The sequence below is a fragment of the Podarcis liolepis genome (assembly GCF_965112155.1).
Source record: "Podarcis liolepis genome assembly, chromosome: 2".
NCBI classification, from domain to species: domain Eukaryota; kingdom Metazoa; phylum Chordata; class Lepidosauria; order Squamata; family Lacertidae; genus Podarcis; species Podarcis liolepis.
In genome coordinates, this window is record NC_139555.1 from 113,476,668 (window position 1) to 113,493,989 (window position 17,322).

General features: G+C 46.5%; 3 protein-coding genes and 1 long non-coding RNA gene across 15 annotated transcripts in view; 1 reads left to right on the forward strand and 3 right to left on the reverse strand.

The window, feature by feature from the left end:
- The window catches only part of VWA7 (von Willebrand factor A domain containing 7), a 41,044-nt gene extending 29,957 nt beyond the window's left edge, over nt 1-11,087 (reverse strand). For 2 of the 11 annotated variants that reach the window (XR_014522925.1, XR_014522926.1), the window contains exons 1-3: nt 10,549-10,875; nt 3,181-3,468; nt 1,568-1,849 (exon numbers count right to left, since the gene is read on the reverse strand). Coding sequence is in view for 8 of the 11 variants with exons in the window: in XM_083491391.1 (XP_083347517.1) it covers nt 1,568-1,849; nt 3,181-3,420 (522 nt within the window). In the remaining 3 variants the exon portion in view is untranslated. Of the gene's footprint in view, nt 1-1,567; nt 1,850-3,180; nt 3,469-4,251; nt 4,412-5,739; nt 6,083-10,548; nt 10,884-10,990 lie in introns of those variants that run through there. The other 9 variants (XR_014522927.1, XM_083491396.1, XM_083491391.1 and 6 more) reach the window with 8 other exon arrangements.
- The window catches only part of DDAH2 (DDAH family member 2, ADMA-independent), a 323,504-nt gene that overhangs the window by 186,657 nt on the left and 119,525 nt on the right, over nt 1-17,322 (reverse strand). The window lies entirely within an intron of this gene.
- On the forward strand, nt 13,637-16,546 carry LOC310702239. The gene is made up of 2 exons (XR_014523391.1): nt 13,637-14,535; nt 16,278-16,546. It is a non-coding gene; the product is annotated as an uncharacterized lncRNA (long non-coding RNA).
- The window catches only part of VARS1 (valyl-tRNA synthetase 1), a gene marked incomplete at its 5' end in the record, with an annotated part of 33,829 nt that continues 32,993 nt past the window's right edge, over nt 16,487-17,322 (reverse strand). For both annotated transcript variants that reach the window (XM_083491191.1, XM_083491190.1), the window contains one exon: nt 16,487-16,697. In XM_083491191.1, coding sequence (XP_083347317.1) covers nt 16,629-16,697 — 69 coding nt within the window. In that variant the 3' untranslated portion in view covers nt 16,487-16,628. The remainder of the gene's footprint in view (nt 16,698-17,322) is intronic.

Sequence of the window (17,322 nt, forward strand, 5' to 3'; positions counted from 1 at the left end):
GTAGAAATGGTGGAAAGAAGAGGACTTAAGTAGAGGATTCTACCCCACCGTCTTGATTGTGTGACTAAAAACACTAGTTCCTCTGAGCTTGGACAGAGTTCCTTCCCCTCATTGCTAAAGGGCTACAGCTGGCCCACAGCTCATCTTGAGACCCAGAATATATTATTGGGAGAGTTTCCCTCATGTAAATAGCAGGTGCAGAGAGCCTAATCTAATCAGGACCACAGTATGGGGGACAAAGGATTTTAAAAAACCACTCACAGCATCTTTAGTCACATAACATAATACAATAAAATAAAATATAAAACAATGCAAAACAAAGCCGCGCGTGTTGCGTGTAGGAACAGTTCTTATCTGCTTCTCTCAGTTGCTGTTTGGCCTGAAAAAGCACAAGGGACATTTTTGAACCCAAAAGGTTAACATTGGCTGGGACAACATCATGGAATATTTTTGCCCTTTTTTGGTTTTTTTTAAATACTCTCTTAATTTTGCCCATGGCTTAGAATACAATAAAGCACAATAGGGGAGAAATGGTGAATCACATTTTCATAAGGCAGTAGATCTAAATAATATAAATAGCAAGTGTTTCTTGTACTTTGCAGAAGGAATGCAAGCACAGGAAATGAGTTAAAGGGAAAAGGGTATGCAGAAAATTGTAATATGACTCTACAGAAATCATACCGTTTTCACATATTCCATATACCTGCCGAGGCTGCTGTCAAGGAGTGCAGCAGCTGTGCCCTGATAGTTCTGGTGCCTTTCATTTACAAAACAAAGATTACGGCTATAACCTGAGAGGAATTTTAACTTCGGCGCAGGTGATGAATTATGGGAACTCTGTGCTGCAAATCTAAAGTAAAGGTAAAGGGACCCCTGACCATTAGGTCCAGTCGTGACCGACTCTGGGGTTGTGGCGTTCATCTCACTTTATTGGCCAAGGGAGCCAGTGTACAGCTTCCGGGTCATGTGGCCAGCATGACTAAGCCGCTTCTGGTGAACCAGAGCAGCGCACGGCAGTGGCGTAGCGTGGGGGGTGCAGGGGGGGCCGGCCGCACCGGGCGCAACATCTGGGGCTTAGGGTTAGGGGGCGCAAATCCACGGGTTAGGGGGCGCAAATCCACGAGTTAGGGGGCGCAAATTACTTGCTTTGCCCCGGGTGATGACAACCCACGCTACGCCACTGGCGCACGGAAACGCCATTTACCTTCCCGCTGGAGCGATACCTATTTATCTACTTGCACTTTGACATGCTTTCAAACTGCTAGGTTGGCAGGAGCAGGGACCGAGCAACAGAAGCTCACCCCGTTGCGGGGATTCGAACCGCCGACCTTCTGATCGGCAAGTCCTAGGCTCTGTGGTTTAACCCACAGCGCCACCCGCGAGCTGCAGATCTACTACGGTGCAAATTCTGCAATGAACAGAGACCCCCTAGAGTGGATTTCAACCCTGCTTTCGACAAAGGTGGCTGGATCAAATCAGGGCTAGGGCCAAACATGTTAAGTTCTCTACCTCAAAGCCAAATGCCACCTTCCCCTCCTTCCAGCTTCTCCTACATTTTGGTAAGTACCTGTAAGGTATGGAGCAGCTGCCCCAGCTTGCCCCGGGCGATGACGTACTGCTCCGAACGCACAGCTTGGAGGATCTCTTTGCGGGTTTGCAACAGCCAGCTGTTCGTGGAGTGGATGAGCTCAGAATCGAAGTGGAGCACAGGATCGTCCCGCGTGGTGTTTGTGAAGTCCATGGCGGCATTGGCGTTGGCCACCTGGGCAATAGCCCCGCGGAAGCGCTTAGCTGAGACCTCAGGACCATAGAAAGCGGCGAAGATGTCATCAGCCAGGAGGGTCCTGCCCTAGGTGAGAGACGGGGAGGGAAATCAGATCAGGAGAGCCTTTCATCTGTAACAGTGGGAACCAGGGCAGTGGGTACAGGCAGCACGGGTGCGAATGAGGTATAACTGGCTTCTTCCTGGGTGCCATTCCATTCTTAACCTGAAACTGTTCTTAACCTGAGGTACCACTTTAGCTAACGGGGCCTCCTGCTGCCGCCGCGCGATTTCTGTTCTCATCCTGAAGCAAAGTTCTTATCCTGAGGTACTATTTCTGGGTTAGCGGAGTCTGTAACCAGAAGCGTCTGTAACCTGAGGTACCACTGTATAGGAAACCCTGAAGAGTCAGTTCCAATCGAGGTAGATGGGCCAAAGGCCTCGTTCAGCACAACTCCCTGCACCCATGAATTGTGTGTGCCTGTTTTAGTGGCGGAGGAATTACATGAGGTCCAGCGCCGAGGGCCTTCTGGCGGTTCCCTCCCTGAGAGAAGCGAAGTTACAGGCAACCAGGCAGAGGGCCTTCTTGGTAGTGGCACCCACCCTGTGGAACGCCCTCCCACCAGATGTCAAGGAAATAAACAACTATCCTACTTTTAAAAGACATCTGAAGGCAGCCCTGTTTAGGGAAGTTTTTAATGTGTAATGCTGTATTGTGTTTTTTACACTCTGTTGGGAGCCGCCCAGAGTGGCTGGAGAAACCCAGCCAGATGGGTGGGGTATAAATAAAATTATTGTGATTGTGATTGTGATTGTTATTATATGTTCCACCTGCACCTTGGATATTGGAACAGCAGCTGCTGCTCCTCCTGCTTACTTACGATTTTAGCCCACCCACCCCTAGGCTAGCATTATTTTATTTTATTTTATTTCATTTCATTTCATTTTTTTATTAAATTTATATAGCGCCATAAACCCTGGGTCTAAGGGCGGTTCGCAGAAAAAAATCAAGATATAAAAACACAAAATTAATAATAACAATAACAACAGTAATAATGATAATATTAATAATAATAAAAATCAATAATCCCCCCACAAAAAAGCACATTTTAAAAGGGCATAGGATGTAAATCAGATCAACCAAAGGCCTGGTTTAAAAGGAACAGTTTTTGCCTGGCACCTAAGGGTGTGTAATGAAGGCGCCAGGCAAACTTCCCTGGGGAGAGCATTCCACAGACAGGGAGCCACTGCAGAGAAGGCCCTGCTCTCATGTTGCCACCCTCCAGACCTCTCGATGAGGCGGCACATGAAGGTGGACCTCAGAAGATGATTTCAGGGTCCAGGAAGGTTCATATGGAAAGACCTCTGTTTGTGACTAGAGCAGCCCTGCTGGTGTCCAGACCCGCCGTTCCTCTCACCTTGAAGTCCTCCTCCCGGATACGTTTCCCCTTGTTGGGATGCTGCATCTCCACAAAGATGCGCAAGGTGACGTTGAGGATGGCCTCCTCGGTCATGTCCTGGTGGGTGACGGAGTCCCAGGTGAAAGCCATGGTGCGAGACCAGAAGTTGGGGAAGAAGGCGTGGGCTCCTCGCGGAGGCAAATGCAGCAGCGGCAGCAGCCACAGGAAGCGCCAGAACCAGGCCAGGGGATGGTCCATATTGGATGCATTTATCAGGAAGAACAAGAATCCAAGGAAACAGTAAACCTAAAAAGAATTCAGAAACAAAATTCCAAACAATTCAGAAAGCACTTTTCAAACCCACTACATCACATTTTCCCTTGGGAGAAAGGCAATGGCAAACCTAGACAGCATCTCAAAAAGCAGAGACATCACCTTGCCGACAAAGGTTCGTGTAGTTAAAGCTATGGTTTTCCCAGTAGTGATGTATGGAAGTGAAAGCTGGACCATAAAGAAGGCTGATCACCAAAGAATTGATGCTTTTGAATTCTGGTGCTGGAGGAGACTCTTGAGAGTCCCATGGACTGCAAGAAGATCAAACCTCTCCATTCTTAAGGAAATCAGTCCTGAGTGCTCACTGGAAGGACAGATCGTGAAGCTGAGGCTCCAATACTTTGGCCACCTCGTGAGAAGAGAAGACTCCCTGGGAAAGACCCTGATGTTGGGAAAGATGGAGGGCACAAGGAGAAGGGGACGACAGAGGACGAGATGGCTGGACAGTGTTCTCGAAGCTACCAGCATGAGTCTGACCAAACTGTGGGAGGCAGTGGAAGACAGAAGTGCCTGGCGTGCTTTGGTCCATGGGGTCACGAAGAGTCGGACACGACTAAACGACTAAACAGCAACAACACATCACAAAAGGAATTGCTTCCCTGAGTAAATAAGAAGCTCATCTTTTACAGCAGGAGCAGACTGACTTTAGTCTCGTTTGGGTCTACTTTATTTTTCCACCAGAATCCCATGATGCACTTTAAATTTACGGTGCAATAATGCCTGCTGAGGATCTTCTTGTCCTGAGCTGTAACTAACCTATATTTGGTGATCCTGAGTAGGCAATTCTTGCTCAAGAACCGTAAGGAGTGCTTGGCTGGCTCAGGCCCAAAGTCAACTGTTTTTGACTCTGCAGCATTCTCTGTTCTGCAAAGCGGCTGGTGGTTTCTCCTCCGCTGCTTGGCAGGAGTGGCTTCTGCTAGAGTACACTTGAGACTTCTTACCGGAATTGTCACCTTTGTGCAGCTAAACAATCACAGGATCTTACCTGGAAGGCACATCAGCCCACTTCACTTAGCTTTTCAAGTGTGAATGTGGCTGTCCCCCTTGCAAATAACAACAATGTCCCTGCAAATGCATGCATTATATAAGTGTGCTCATGAGGGGGTAAGGCTAGGCCTCTGCACAACGAGAAGAGCCATCACTCAGTAGTGGAGCATCTACTTTGCAGGCAGAATATCCTGGGTTCAAATTCTGGCATCTCCTAAGCAATTGCCCAGCTTTCGCCAGCTTTGAGAAGGCGGCGCAAGGGGTGCGAGAGGATCAGATTTTGACCTTGCGCCGTATTACCAAGGTGCACCCTGCGGGACTGATGGGAGCTGGAGGAATGTAACAACAACAGCAGCAACAACTTATTTCCTGTACCTAGCCACTCTGAGGAGCTTGCAACAAAATACAGCAGCACCCCAAGGGCACCACGTTGGCGATCCCAGCCCTAAACGACCCAAGCAAGTGGATTCACACATGCCGAAGAGAAACTGTACATGCAGAGACTAAACACTTCCATACATTGATTCATCACAGCATCCACGTGATTTACTTACTTACAAGATATTATACCAACAATTTTTTTTATTCTTCTTCTTTATTGATTAAAAATTTGCATATCTATACAAACTTTATATGCTATTTCTTTACCTATGAAAAAAAAGAAAATTATGTAGAGAATAGAAAATTTTTAAAGAAACAAAAAAGAGGAAAAGAAAAAATAAAGAAATAACAAATACACGAAGTAAAAAAAAAATCAAAAGAGGAAAAGACAGACAAGACAATATTATTTACACAATAAAAATGTTCGACACAATACTTCCCATCCTTCTCATTATACTGTAATATAAACATTCTTTTTTAACACAGATTTGTATTGTATAATATCATTTCTGCTTTGTATATATTCCTCTAATCGTTTTCTTTACAAATATCACTCAATTTCTGCTAATATGGAATTATTTGTACCATAAAGTTTTACATAGTTCTTGAATATTATCCATTCTCTAGTTGTTTTTCGTTTCGATATTCCTCTAACTGATCCTGTCAGTTTTGCTAATTGTAGATATTCTAACATGAGTATCTGCCAGTCAGTAATCTCTGGAAGTGTGTCATTTTTCCAGTTCCTTGCCAACCATTAACAAAACGTTCTCTGGACAATTCACTGGCCTGCTGTGAGATGAAGGATGACCGCCATTCTGTTCCTACAGACCATTGATATTTTCATGCTAGAAAAACCTGAATGGAACTCCTCCTTACCTAGAAGGGCTTCAGCCCAAAGCTGCATGAAATACACACACACAAACAAACAAACTCGCAGTGGAATCCGTGGTATCCGTCTCTTTTTGGTGGTCTCTTGTGTCACACACACACACCCCGACGCGAACTCTGCATGTTGGCCGTTGAGATCTGTGCCATTTCTTAGAACTCAGCTGGCAAGGAAAGCAGCTTGGGCTGAGAAGATAACAGCTCTGGCTACACTCCTGGATAACACACACGCCCCAAACTGACAAAAACAGCACAGAGAAACAGCGGGGGTGGCACATGCTGCTGAGAGCACATGAATCCAAGTTCACAATGTTCCCAAGCATGGATGATCCCAGCCCCCACCCCCTGTACTGACTGGGGGTGTGCCACAGAAAGATCTGGTGGCACTGAAGAACTGACAACACACACCCGAACTCTCAGCGAGCTGGAAGCCAGCCAAAGCAGCCTGGGCATTCCTTCACCTAGCTGGCACCTTTTGAGCTATATCTTGTCTGGTTGTGACTGGGCAAGGCCAGCCGTGCAAACTTAAATACAGTCCTGAATTCAGGGAGACCAGAACAGCTGTATAGCTGTATTACCCCAAAGTCCATCTAGCCTGGTTCTGTTTCCAACAGCAGCCAGAGAGAGCTTTTTTGTCCTGAATGTAGAGAGAGATCCAGTGTAGTGTAGTGGTTAAGAGCGGTGGACTTGTAATCTGGTGAACCGGGTTCGCTTCCCCGCTCCTCCACATGCAGCTGCTGGGTGACCTTGGGCCAGTCACACTTCTGAAATCTCTCAGCCCCACTCACCTCACAGAGTGTTTGTTGTGGGGGAGGAAGGGAAAGGAGAATGTTAGCCACTTAGGGTAGTGTAGGGTAGGGTAGGGTAGGGTAGCCTCCTTATGGTAGTGATAAAGCGGGATATCAAATCCAAACTCTTCTTCTTCATCCACAGAACAGAGGAAGCTAATTTATGCAGGCGGACCACTTGGCCATGGAGCTAAACCAATGTCAACACTGGCGGGTAACAGTTGTCCTGTATTTCAAGCAGGGGACATTACCAGCCCCACCTGGATACAAGACGCCATGAAGGAAGGCATCTTCTCTCATATGTGGTGGACATATAAGGCATTCTGGGAAATGATATATAATGAATTGAAAAAAATGTTTAAAATAACTTTTGTAAAAAAGAAGCAGCAGCAGCTTTTTTTTATTAGGAATTCTAGGTACCGACATTCGAAAGGAACTGTTCGAAAGGAACAGAAAATACAGTGGTACCTCGGGTTACAGACGCTTCAGGTTACAGACTCCGCTAACCCAGAAATAGTACCTCGGGTTAAGAACTTTGCTTCAGGATGAGAACAGAAATCGTGTGGCGGCAGTGGGAGGCCCCATTAGCTAAAGTGGTACCTCAGGTTAAGAAGAGCTTCAGGTTAAGAACGGACCTCCAGAACAAATTAACCGCCCAGAGATGGCAAGAAGACAGAGTCCCTACCAGAGAGGAATGACAAACCAAGCTATTGGACTATGCCGAAATGGCAAATCCGACTGGAAAGCTCAGGAAGCAAGCAGACCAAAACTTCAACAAAGAATGGGGGGAGGGGAATTACTTTTAAAACATTGTTGTCATTTTCTACGAGGTAGAACGATGTTTATGCCCAAGCATTAGGGTAGGAGAAAACTTCCTTTAAATTCAAACCACCGTTGAATGAATGAAGAGAATTTCAAATGCACAATGGAACGTGCCTAGAGCCCTTTGAAAAAAAATTATCTAGGAGATCACTGTAATCAGATGAAAACATTGGCAGGATTTTAATAACCCTTGTAACATAGCGAAATTTATGGGCAATATGGAGAGATACAAAATATGCATTATGATATAATATGCAGTTGAGAGGGTGCACAATAAGACCCATGGAAGGGAAGGTGGGAAGTCCAGAGATTTGGAGAAATCTCTAAATATGGATATGTAATTTGGATTGTTTTAATTTTATATTTGTAAAACCAAATAAAAATTATCATTAAAAAAGATAATTAAAAATATTAAATTAAAAATGATTAAATTATTAAAAAGATACAAGACACCATGGATTGAACTAGGGACCTTTTCTGTTCAAAGCTGGGCCTCTACCAGAAAGCTACAGCCCTTCCTAACAGTTCCATTTGGTCAAAAGATTGTGGTAGATACATCAGATTGTGCCTCTCGACTTTTTAAAGCCCTCTAAGCCAGACGGCTCAGGGGCACCACCATACAGTATATTGTAGCAGAGAGTCCCGTAAGTTACAAGCTGTTATGAAGTACTCTGTCTGTCTGTCTCTTTTTTGATCCGTCCTGACTCTACTGCTGGTCAATTTTGTTAGGCATCCCCAAGTCCCAGAGCTATGAGAAAGGACCTCCCAAAAAACTTGTCCTATCTACATTGTCCACACCATTAGCAATTATTAAAACATCCGTCTTTCCTCTTAAGCAGGGCAGGCGTAAGCAACATGCAAACCAGCTTGCATTACCAGACTCCACTTCCCACCAGCTCCTGCCCACTGAGGCTGATCGGAGTCTAACAATTATCCGGAGGCTCAGTGAATCTAGCAATTATCTGGAGGACCCCATCCCTGAATTTAGTGAAAGTGTTCCACGCTGGGCCTGGGAGGATACAAGTTGCAGTCCAAAACTTCTGATGGGGACCATGTTAGCAAAGACTGCCCTATACCAACTGCGAATCTGGAACAAGAGGGCCAGTTTGTTTGTTTTTCAGACCGACTATTTTTTATTAACAGGCAATAGTCCAACACAGCTTATGCTATGATACAATTCGCTTAAAGGAGCCACAAGTCTCCTTGTTTTGCTTTTTGCTGTCTGGCTATACCTCTGGAAATATCTGTTTGCATTTGCCACGGCAAAACCACATCAATCTTATCTTGTAGAAACCAGCTTGCGCCATTGCCATAAGGATAACGTTCTTAATAACGGCACACTCTCTTTAAGTGCTTTTGTTTCACTGACCCTTATATTCGCCACTGGGTCATTTGCCAAGCACGGGCAATGCCGAATAACTGCGTTCGACAATGTTTGCTATGGCCTGCGGTCATGAGAATAAGTTACCCACCTGAGATTTGTAGGCTATTAAGTAGTAGAAGAACAGTCGGCAGAACGCCGTGTGCTACACAAGCCGCACCCACCCCCTTTGCAGCTTTCAACACACAACACAGGAATAGCAACACACACTTCACTGTTATATGGTTACACATGGACAAGCAAAATGGGGACGAACACACAAGTCAATAGGCAGCGCTGTAACTAGGGGAGGGTAGTCAGATTTTTTGCCCGTGTGAAGCCTGTGTGTTTGTGTGTGTGTATGGACGCAAATTCACATGGGGGGGGTGCCAAACCAGGTGAAATAAAGCCTAGTTTTACCCCTGCAATAGGAGCTGTTCAGGCACCGGGCTGGCATGCAACTTGAGCCTCCTGCACCACTAAACCTGTTTTCCTTTACATTTTTAGCAATGATACAATGATACAATTATATATAGCAAAAATAAAATTTAAAAAATCCACACTCTCCAACATTTATCTGATGGAAATTGGGATGTCCTGTTCCATTATTATTATTATTATTATTAGCCCCTGCCCATCTGACTGGGTTGTCAGTCTGGGCAGCTTCCAATGTACATAAAAAACCATAGTAAAACATTAAACTTTACAAAAAACAAAAAACTATCCAATACAGGGCTGCCTTCAGATGTCTTCTAAAGATTGTATATTTGCTTATCTCCTTGGCTTGGGTGGGGGGGTTTGCATACCTCCATAATACCCTCCCACATTTCTCCAATGAAAATAGGGTCGTCCTAATAAAAAGTGGATCAAATCAGAAAGGGTTTCTGTGAATCCAGGGCTGTCCCTAGAAAAGAGGGACACTCTGAAAAGTATAAATGGGTTGATGGGTTTCCTATGGCAAGTGAGGACCCAAACCAGAGCCCAAATCTTTTTTTTTTTTTTTTAAAGAAGCTGAAGACTATGACAGCTTATTGATCGCCGAAGAATTGATGCTTTTGAATTCTGGTGTTGGAGGAGACTCTTGAGAGTCCCATGGACTGCAAGAAGATCAAACCTATCCGTTCTGAAGGAAATCAGCCCTGAGTGCTCACTGGAAGGACAGATCCTGAAGCTGAGGCTCCAATATTTGGCCACCACATGAGAAGAGAAGACTCCCTGGAAAAGACCCTGATGTTGGGAAAGATGGAGGGCACAAGGAGAAGGGGATGACAGAGGACGAGATGGTTGGACAGAGTTCTTGAAGCTACCAACATGAGTCTGACCAAACTGCGGGAGGCAGTGGAAGACAGGAGTGCCTGGTGTGCTCTGGTCCATGGGGCCACGAAGAGTCGGACACGACTAAACGACTAAACAACAACAACAACAACAAAGGTACCAACAAGTCCACCACATTTGATAAATGGTACCTTCTTTTTCTTTACATTTCCAGCAGATATTTGAACTTGTCCTATACATTTTTGCGCCACACTATTTTCCCAGTAGTGACGTATGGAAGTGAGAGCTGGACCATAAAGAAGGCTGATCACCGAAGAATTGATGCTTTTGAATTCTGGTGCTGGAGGAGACTCTTGAGAGTCCCATGGACTGCAAGAAGATCAAACCTCTCCATTCTGAAGGAAATCAGCCCTGAGTGCTCACGGGAAGGACAGATCAAAACAAACACAAACACGATCCCCTGGGAAGGAAGGCACTCCGCCCTTTTCTCAGATCACCCCAGCCCCAAACCCCTCGCTTCCCTCCAAGATCCCCTAAAAAAGACGCCAGGCTTACCGGGCAGGTTTCAGCCGCAGGAATTGACTCAGAAGCAATTCACCTGTCGCGGAGGAGAAGCCCCGGGAATGATAGGGGAGCCCACCACGCAGCGCCTCCTTTAGAATCTATCTTCCCACGCCTCGGCAAAGCGGGGTGGTGGTGGTGGTGGTGTTGCCTCCGCGGGCGCCGCCCCTCTGCCGGGACACCGGATCTCCCGCCCCTATTAATAGAGGGCAAGAAGAAGTAGGTACGATGCCAGCCGGTGCCGCCGCCGCCGCTGCAGTCACGGGCTATAATTACAGCGCACGTGAACGGAGGAGGAAAGGAGAGTGGGAGGGAAAAGGCGGGGCGCGCAGATCAAGCCCCCGGGTCCTGCCTGGGGGACCCAGGCGTCCGGGATTGCCTCCCCCACCCCCACCCCTCTCAAAATCCACCCGCCTCCCCGGGCGAGGCTCTCCACCTGTTTTTATTTTTCTGGATGCGCCCTTAAAAGGCAGCCCGGAGAGATCCTGCAGGTGCAATGCGCGTCCCCCCCCCCCCCATCATTTCTTCTCCCAAGGACTAGCCGGCCAGGGTTTCTGGTTAAAGCAAGGCCTGGGGGGGGGGGCGGAGGAAATTTTGGCCCCCTGGTGATCCCGCCGACCCGGGCTGTGAAATTCTCCTCCACCCCAGCTGACCTATTAAATGTTCGGCCCCGTCCCGCGTACGGTGTCTTACAAAGAGGTTTTTGTTTTTTTGCACGGGGGCGCTTATTCCCAGTAATCCCAAGGACTGCACGTCTCGTTCTCCTTTTCCTCCAAATAATTAAAATAATCCAGTAATTCGAGGGAAGGGCAAGGGGGTGCCAGTCATCTGTATGCAACAGTGGGCTGGCCTTGCAGTTGAAATTTAGGCCCAGTCTTCATTCATTCATTCATTTAATACATGGAGGAGGTTGGAGGATGGATGGCAGCTAACAGATTGAGGTTGAATCCTGACAAGACAGGAGTACTGTTTTGGGGGGGGACAGGGGGCGGGCGGGTGTGGGGGACTCCCTGGTCCTGAATGGGGTAACTGTGCGCAGCCTGGGAGGACCAGGTGCGCAGCCTGGGAGTCATTTTGGACTCACAGCTGTCCATGGAGGCGCAGGTCAATTCTGTGTCCAGGGCAGATGTTTATCAGCTCCATCTGGTACGCAGGCTGAGACCCTACCTGCCCGCGGACTGTCTCACCAGAGTGGTGCATGCTCTGGTTATCTCCCGCTTGAACTACTGCAATGCGCTCTATGCGGGGCTACCTTTGAAGGTGACCCGGAAACTGCAATTAATCCAGAATGCGGCAGCTAGACTGGGGACTGGGGGCGGCTGCCGGGACCACATAACACCGGTCCTGAGAGATCTGCATTGGCTTCCAGTACGTTTCTGAGCACAATTCAAAGTGTTGGTGTTGACCTTTAAAGCCTTAAACGGCCTCGGCCCAGTATACCTGAAGGAGCGTCTCCACGTCCATCATTCTGCCCGGACACTGAGGTCCAGCTCCGAGGGCCTTCTGGTGGTTCCCTCCCTGCGAGAAGTGAGTTTACAGGGAACCAGACAGAGGGCCTTCTCAGTAGTGGCACCCGCCCTGTGGAACGCCCTCCCTTCAGATGTAAAGGAAATAAGCAGCTATCTTATCTTTAAAAGACATCTGAAGGCAGCCCTGTATAGGGAAGTTTTTAATGTTTGATGTTTCATTGTGTTTTTAATATTGTGTTGGGAGCCGCCCAGAGTGGCTGGGGAAACTCAGCCAGATGGGCAGGGTATAAATATATTATTATTATTATTATTATTATTATTATTATTATTATTATTATTACTATTATTATTATTATTATTATTTTATTATTTTACATGGGTGTAGCTGGGGGCGGGGCAGGGAAAGGCAGCTGCCGCCCACTTAATCAATAACATTCAATAAAAAGACATAGCAATCTGAGGTTCTGCCCCCACTCCCTAACGAAAGGCCTGCCCCCCCCAACAAAAATCCTGGCTACGCTCATGATTTAATATACCAACCTTTGCTTTCCGAGGATCTCAAGGTTGTGTACACGATTCTCCTCACAACCACCCTGTGAGGAAAATTAGGCTAAGAGATGGCGACTGACCCAAAGTCCCCCCAGCGATGCTTCATGGCCTAGCAGGGATTCGAACCCTGGTCTCCCAGGCCTAGTCCAACACTCTTAACCATTACGCTACACTGGCATAATGGTAGCATCGTACCCCTTCTGCCTCCCCCCTCACACAAAAAACTTGGGAACTGTAGTTTGTTAATTATGCTGAGAGCTGTTATGAGGTCCATACGCGCACAATTCCCTTCTGCCGGCCCACCCATGAGGCGTGAGGCGACCACCTCAGCCGACAAGATGCGCAGGGGCTGCAGATCTGGCCTCCAAGGAATTGCCGCCTGCTGCTGTTGCTGCTGCCATTACTGAGGTTTTAGCGACGCCTGTAGTGCACTCCTTGGAGAATGGATCTGTGCCCACAGTGCCACCTCCACAGCAACCTATGGGGTTGTTTTCCTCCCACCTCTGGCAGGGATGCCCTCTGGGGTATCCTGGGCTCTGCGCTCACCTAGTGGGATTCAGAGCAGTTCACTAACCCCCCACCCCACAATATCCCTTGATTCCCACTTCAACCACTGTATAGGCCAGGATACGGGTGATTTGAGTTCCACCACCCTTGTTTTGAAAAATTTTACTTTTCAGATATATACATTTCACTGATTTTACAATCATTTTGACATTTTCAGACTCGACTTCCTTCCCCCTTTCTGCGGTTCCTTAAATTTATTTTTAATATATTCTGCATATCCAAATTCACTCAATTTATTTATTTATCTTCTTTAAATATATACTCTTACGTAACTGCAGGTTATTACAATAATCCTGCCAGTGTTTTTATCTGTTTACAATTTATTTGTAAACAATTTATTGTAAATATCCAATAAACCATTTCCACTAATTTATAAAAAGCTTGTTATCTTGATTTCTTATTCTTCCAGTAAGTTTCACCATTTCTGCATATTCCGCAAGTTTTTGTATCTATTTTTCCTTTGCTGGGACTTCTTCTTTCCATTTTTGGGCAAGTAACTATACAGTTTAGGTAGTTCTGTCCCTATAATTCCCAAGAGAGAGACTTCTGGGTTTTTTTACAAACTTTATTTTGAACATCTTTTTCATTTCATTGTATATCATTTCCCAGTAAGCCTTATGAGTTCCACCACCCTTGTTCCTGGTGTGTGTTTTTATTCCCAGCTTGTTCCCCTTCTTCCCTGGCCATTTTGTGGTCTGCCTCAGGTGTCAAAATGTCTTGAGCTGGACCTGATTCCCCTACCATTCCGGGGGTGGTTTAACAGGTCAACATCTCTTCTCCGGGAACAGCATCCTGGCATGGAAATTAGAGCAGGTGGGTCTTATTTTCCCCAGAATACAGTGCTTCCCAGGTGTGTTTGTTAGAAAAGAGTCATCTTTCAGAGTGACAGAACAGGCCCGAATCAACTCCTGGCATCTTCAATTAGGACTGGAAATGCTACCCCTGACAGAAACCCTGGCTAGCTGCTGCCAGCCAGTGTATGAAATACTGAACTAGGTGGACCAGTATTCCATGGATGCAGCTGGTCAAATGTCAGCCTCCTGGGCTTCCTAGGGGGAGAACAGGTCCCTTTTGTGTGCTGACGAGGGCAATTTTTTAAAAAAGTACACCCAAGCATTCTCCATCACAGACACTCCTCTGCATTACGGCTAACCCACAAGAGAGCCATTTTCACCCATCAGGGACAAGGTCCTTACGCATTAACCTAAGTGGTTTCTTGGCTCAGAAGATGGAACTGAGTCATAGTGGCAAGAAACTGCTGGATGCTTTAAGAGGGCGTGGTGAGGGCGAGTTGTGAGAATACCAGAGGAGACAGGACTAGCAGACCAGGAGGCATGAGAGCCCAACTTTTCTGGGGTATTCAGGCGATAACATTTAAGTTTGGCTGTCAAGTTAGGTAAGGATTCGTGCGTGAGTTACCAAGCGGTTCCCGAGCTCTGCTTTTCACAGCACCTGGAACTGCATTTGCAAATGTTTATAGCCCTGCTGTGCAAAGTTTTGCCAACTATATAATTCCACCAAAGTTTAAGGACACAGCTACAGAAGCAGAATAATTATGGAGCAATTCAGAAACCCTGTTTCACCTTGCTGAAATACATATATGTGTGTATCTTGCTATTAGAAATCCTTAGGGCAATTCAAAAGCTCTTCAGCTGGCATGTGAATGTACTCAGGAGAGAGAGAGAGACGTGATTAAACATTTGAAAGTTTTGAGGACCGGGACATTCCTGAGTGGATAAACTTACCACAGGTTCACGGGCAGAGGATGGGACAGGCAGAGCCTTTTAGCTAAAATTGGAGGCAAGGGGAACGCATAGACTTCTTCAAATATCTTAAGGGCTGTCACATGGAAGACGGAGCAAGCTGGCTTTCCTCTCCTCTGGAGAGTCGGAACCGAAACAAGGGCTTCAAGTTACAAGGAAGGAGATGCCGGCGAAACATCGGGAAGAACCTTCTGAGAGTTAAGAGCTCTTTGAAAGTGGGACGGACTCCCTTTGGAAGGTGGACTCTCCTTCCTTGGAAGTTTTTAAGCAGAGGTTGGAGGACCACCTGTCAGGGACGCTTTTAGCTGAGATACCTGCATAGCAGGGGGTTGGACTAGATGACCCTCGGGGTCTCTCCCAATGTCTATGGAAAGCATATCATGGTGAAGTGGGAGACCCACCATTTCACTATGCCTTTTGCAGCACATTCTTAAAGAGGCCCTATTTTTGGATGTTTTGGTGTAGGAGGGTCTGCTTCACCACCAGAATAATTATTTCTGTTCTAGTTACAGATAGGTAGCCGTGTTGGTCTGCCATAGTCAAAATAAAAAATTCCTTCCAGTAGCACCTTAAAGACCAACTAAGTTAGTTCTTGGTTCTTCAGATTCTGAAGAAGTGTGCATGCACACGAAAGCTCATACCAAGAACTAACTTAGTTGGTCTTTAAGGTGCTACTGGAAGGAATTTTTTATTTTGACTATTTCTGTTCTGTTATGCAGCACCAGAAGAGGTTTTTAAACGTGTTGTAAGTTTCTTGAAGAGCTCTGGGTAACAAGCGACTAACACGTCTAATCATAATAATAGCAGCAATAAGATTACATAGAAATGCTATACAAGTTCAACCAAGGTCAGTGGGGGGGGGGGGGAGACACACCAAGAACGCCATGTGTGAATTTGCCATTAGGACTGTGTGTGCATCATAGTTAGGGAGTGGACATAAAAGCAAAAGCAAAATGTCCCCTGCTCAACAAAAAAAAAGCTAAGTGTCTAGTCTTTCAGGACTGCAAAATATATGCCTGAAGTATATAGGGAACGGACTCCGCCTTCTGAAAGAGGTGGATGAGTTAAGATGATCAGGGTTTCAGTAAAAATTACACATGCACTAATGCGGGGAACCTATGCAAATTTGTATGGTTTATAGTGAATTGCACTGTTCTTGGTAATTAAGTGCAGAAATAAATTAAGCACGGTCTTGACTCGACTCCAAACAGATCCACAGCATTGACTCCAATCCTATACAGAGCAGACCTGCTGAAATGAATGAGCCTAAGTTAGCCATGTCCATTAGCTTCAATGGGTTTACTTTGAGTAGGATGAGCCCTGGCTACCTTTAATTGAGCTCTCCTTATTTTATTACCGTTTGTTTTGATTGCAGGTGGATGTACAAACCAACTCCACTAAACCTTTGCGTTTGAATGCAATGGCCCATTCACCCATACGGAGTCATCACTTGACGGCTGCAGCAAACAACTGACCAGTGCCAACATGTGAACCCGCCTGCAGACCCAAAGGGCTAGGCATCCCCTCCTTGGCCATGCCTTGCATTCCCTTGCTTCTTTCCACACCAATGACACCACAACCTTCTAACTCAGCAAAATATTTTAATGTCTCTGCAGAAAATAGAATAAACCAAGGAGAGCTGAACTGAAGACGAGTCTTCTTTTCTCAAGGTAAAAGGGCTTAACGTTCTCCTCTCCCTCCCACCCACCCCTTAGGATCAACGTATTCAGAGCATCTTCTTGAAGTTCTCAATGGCTTCTTCCGACTTCCGCAATTCAGTCTCGCTTTGTTTCAGCTGGGGAAAGGGGGGGAAAACCGAACAATTTCTTTTTCATCATTCCTCCTCATTCCTAGAATGGGCACCACAAGCTACCTTGGGGTCCCTGATGACACAGCGTCAACGTGAGCAAAGCAGATGTGAGAGGGAAGCGCAAGCAACACAATTTTATTTAATTAAAACGGCTGAGACTAATGGCCTGGCAAGGCCATTGCATGTTAGGTACCAGATCCTAAAACCCAAGCGAGAAATCCTAGGGCAGGCTTCCTCAACCTCGTCCCTCCAGATGTTTTGAGACTACAATTCCCATCATCCCTGACCACTGGTCCTGCTAGCTAGGGATCATGGGAGTTGTAGGCCAAAAATGTCTGGAGGGCCGAGGTTGAGGAAGCCTGTCCTAGGGAGTAGGAAGCCTGTTGAAAGCTAGCGTTCAGCACAGGAAAGCCTGAGGAGCCACAGTAAACCGGTTTGCAATTTGGGAGTCCTCCCAGATGCCGTTTAGCATCGGGTTACGGTGGCAGCAGTGGCTGGGGGGCATTTGCCCAGCTGAGACGGGTGAGCTGCCTGCACCTCTTTTTGAGTAAGCCAGATGCGGCTGCACGCCTTCGTCCTACGGTTGGGAACCTCAGGTCTGCTAGTCAAA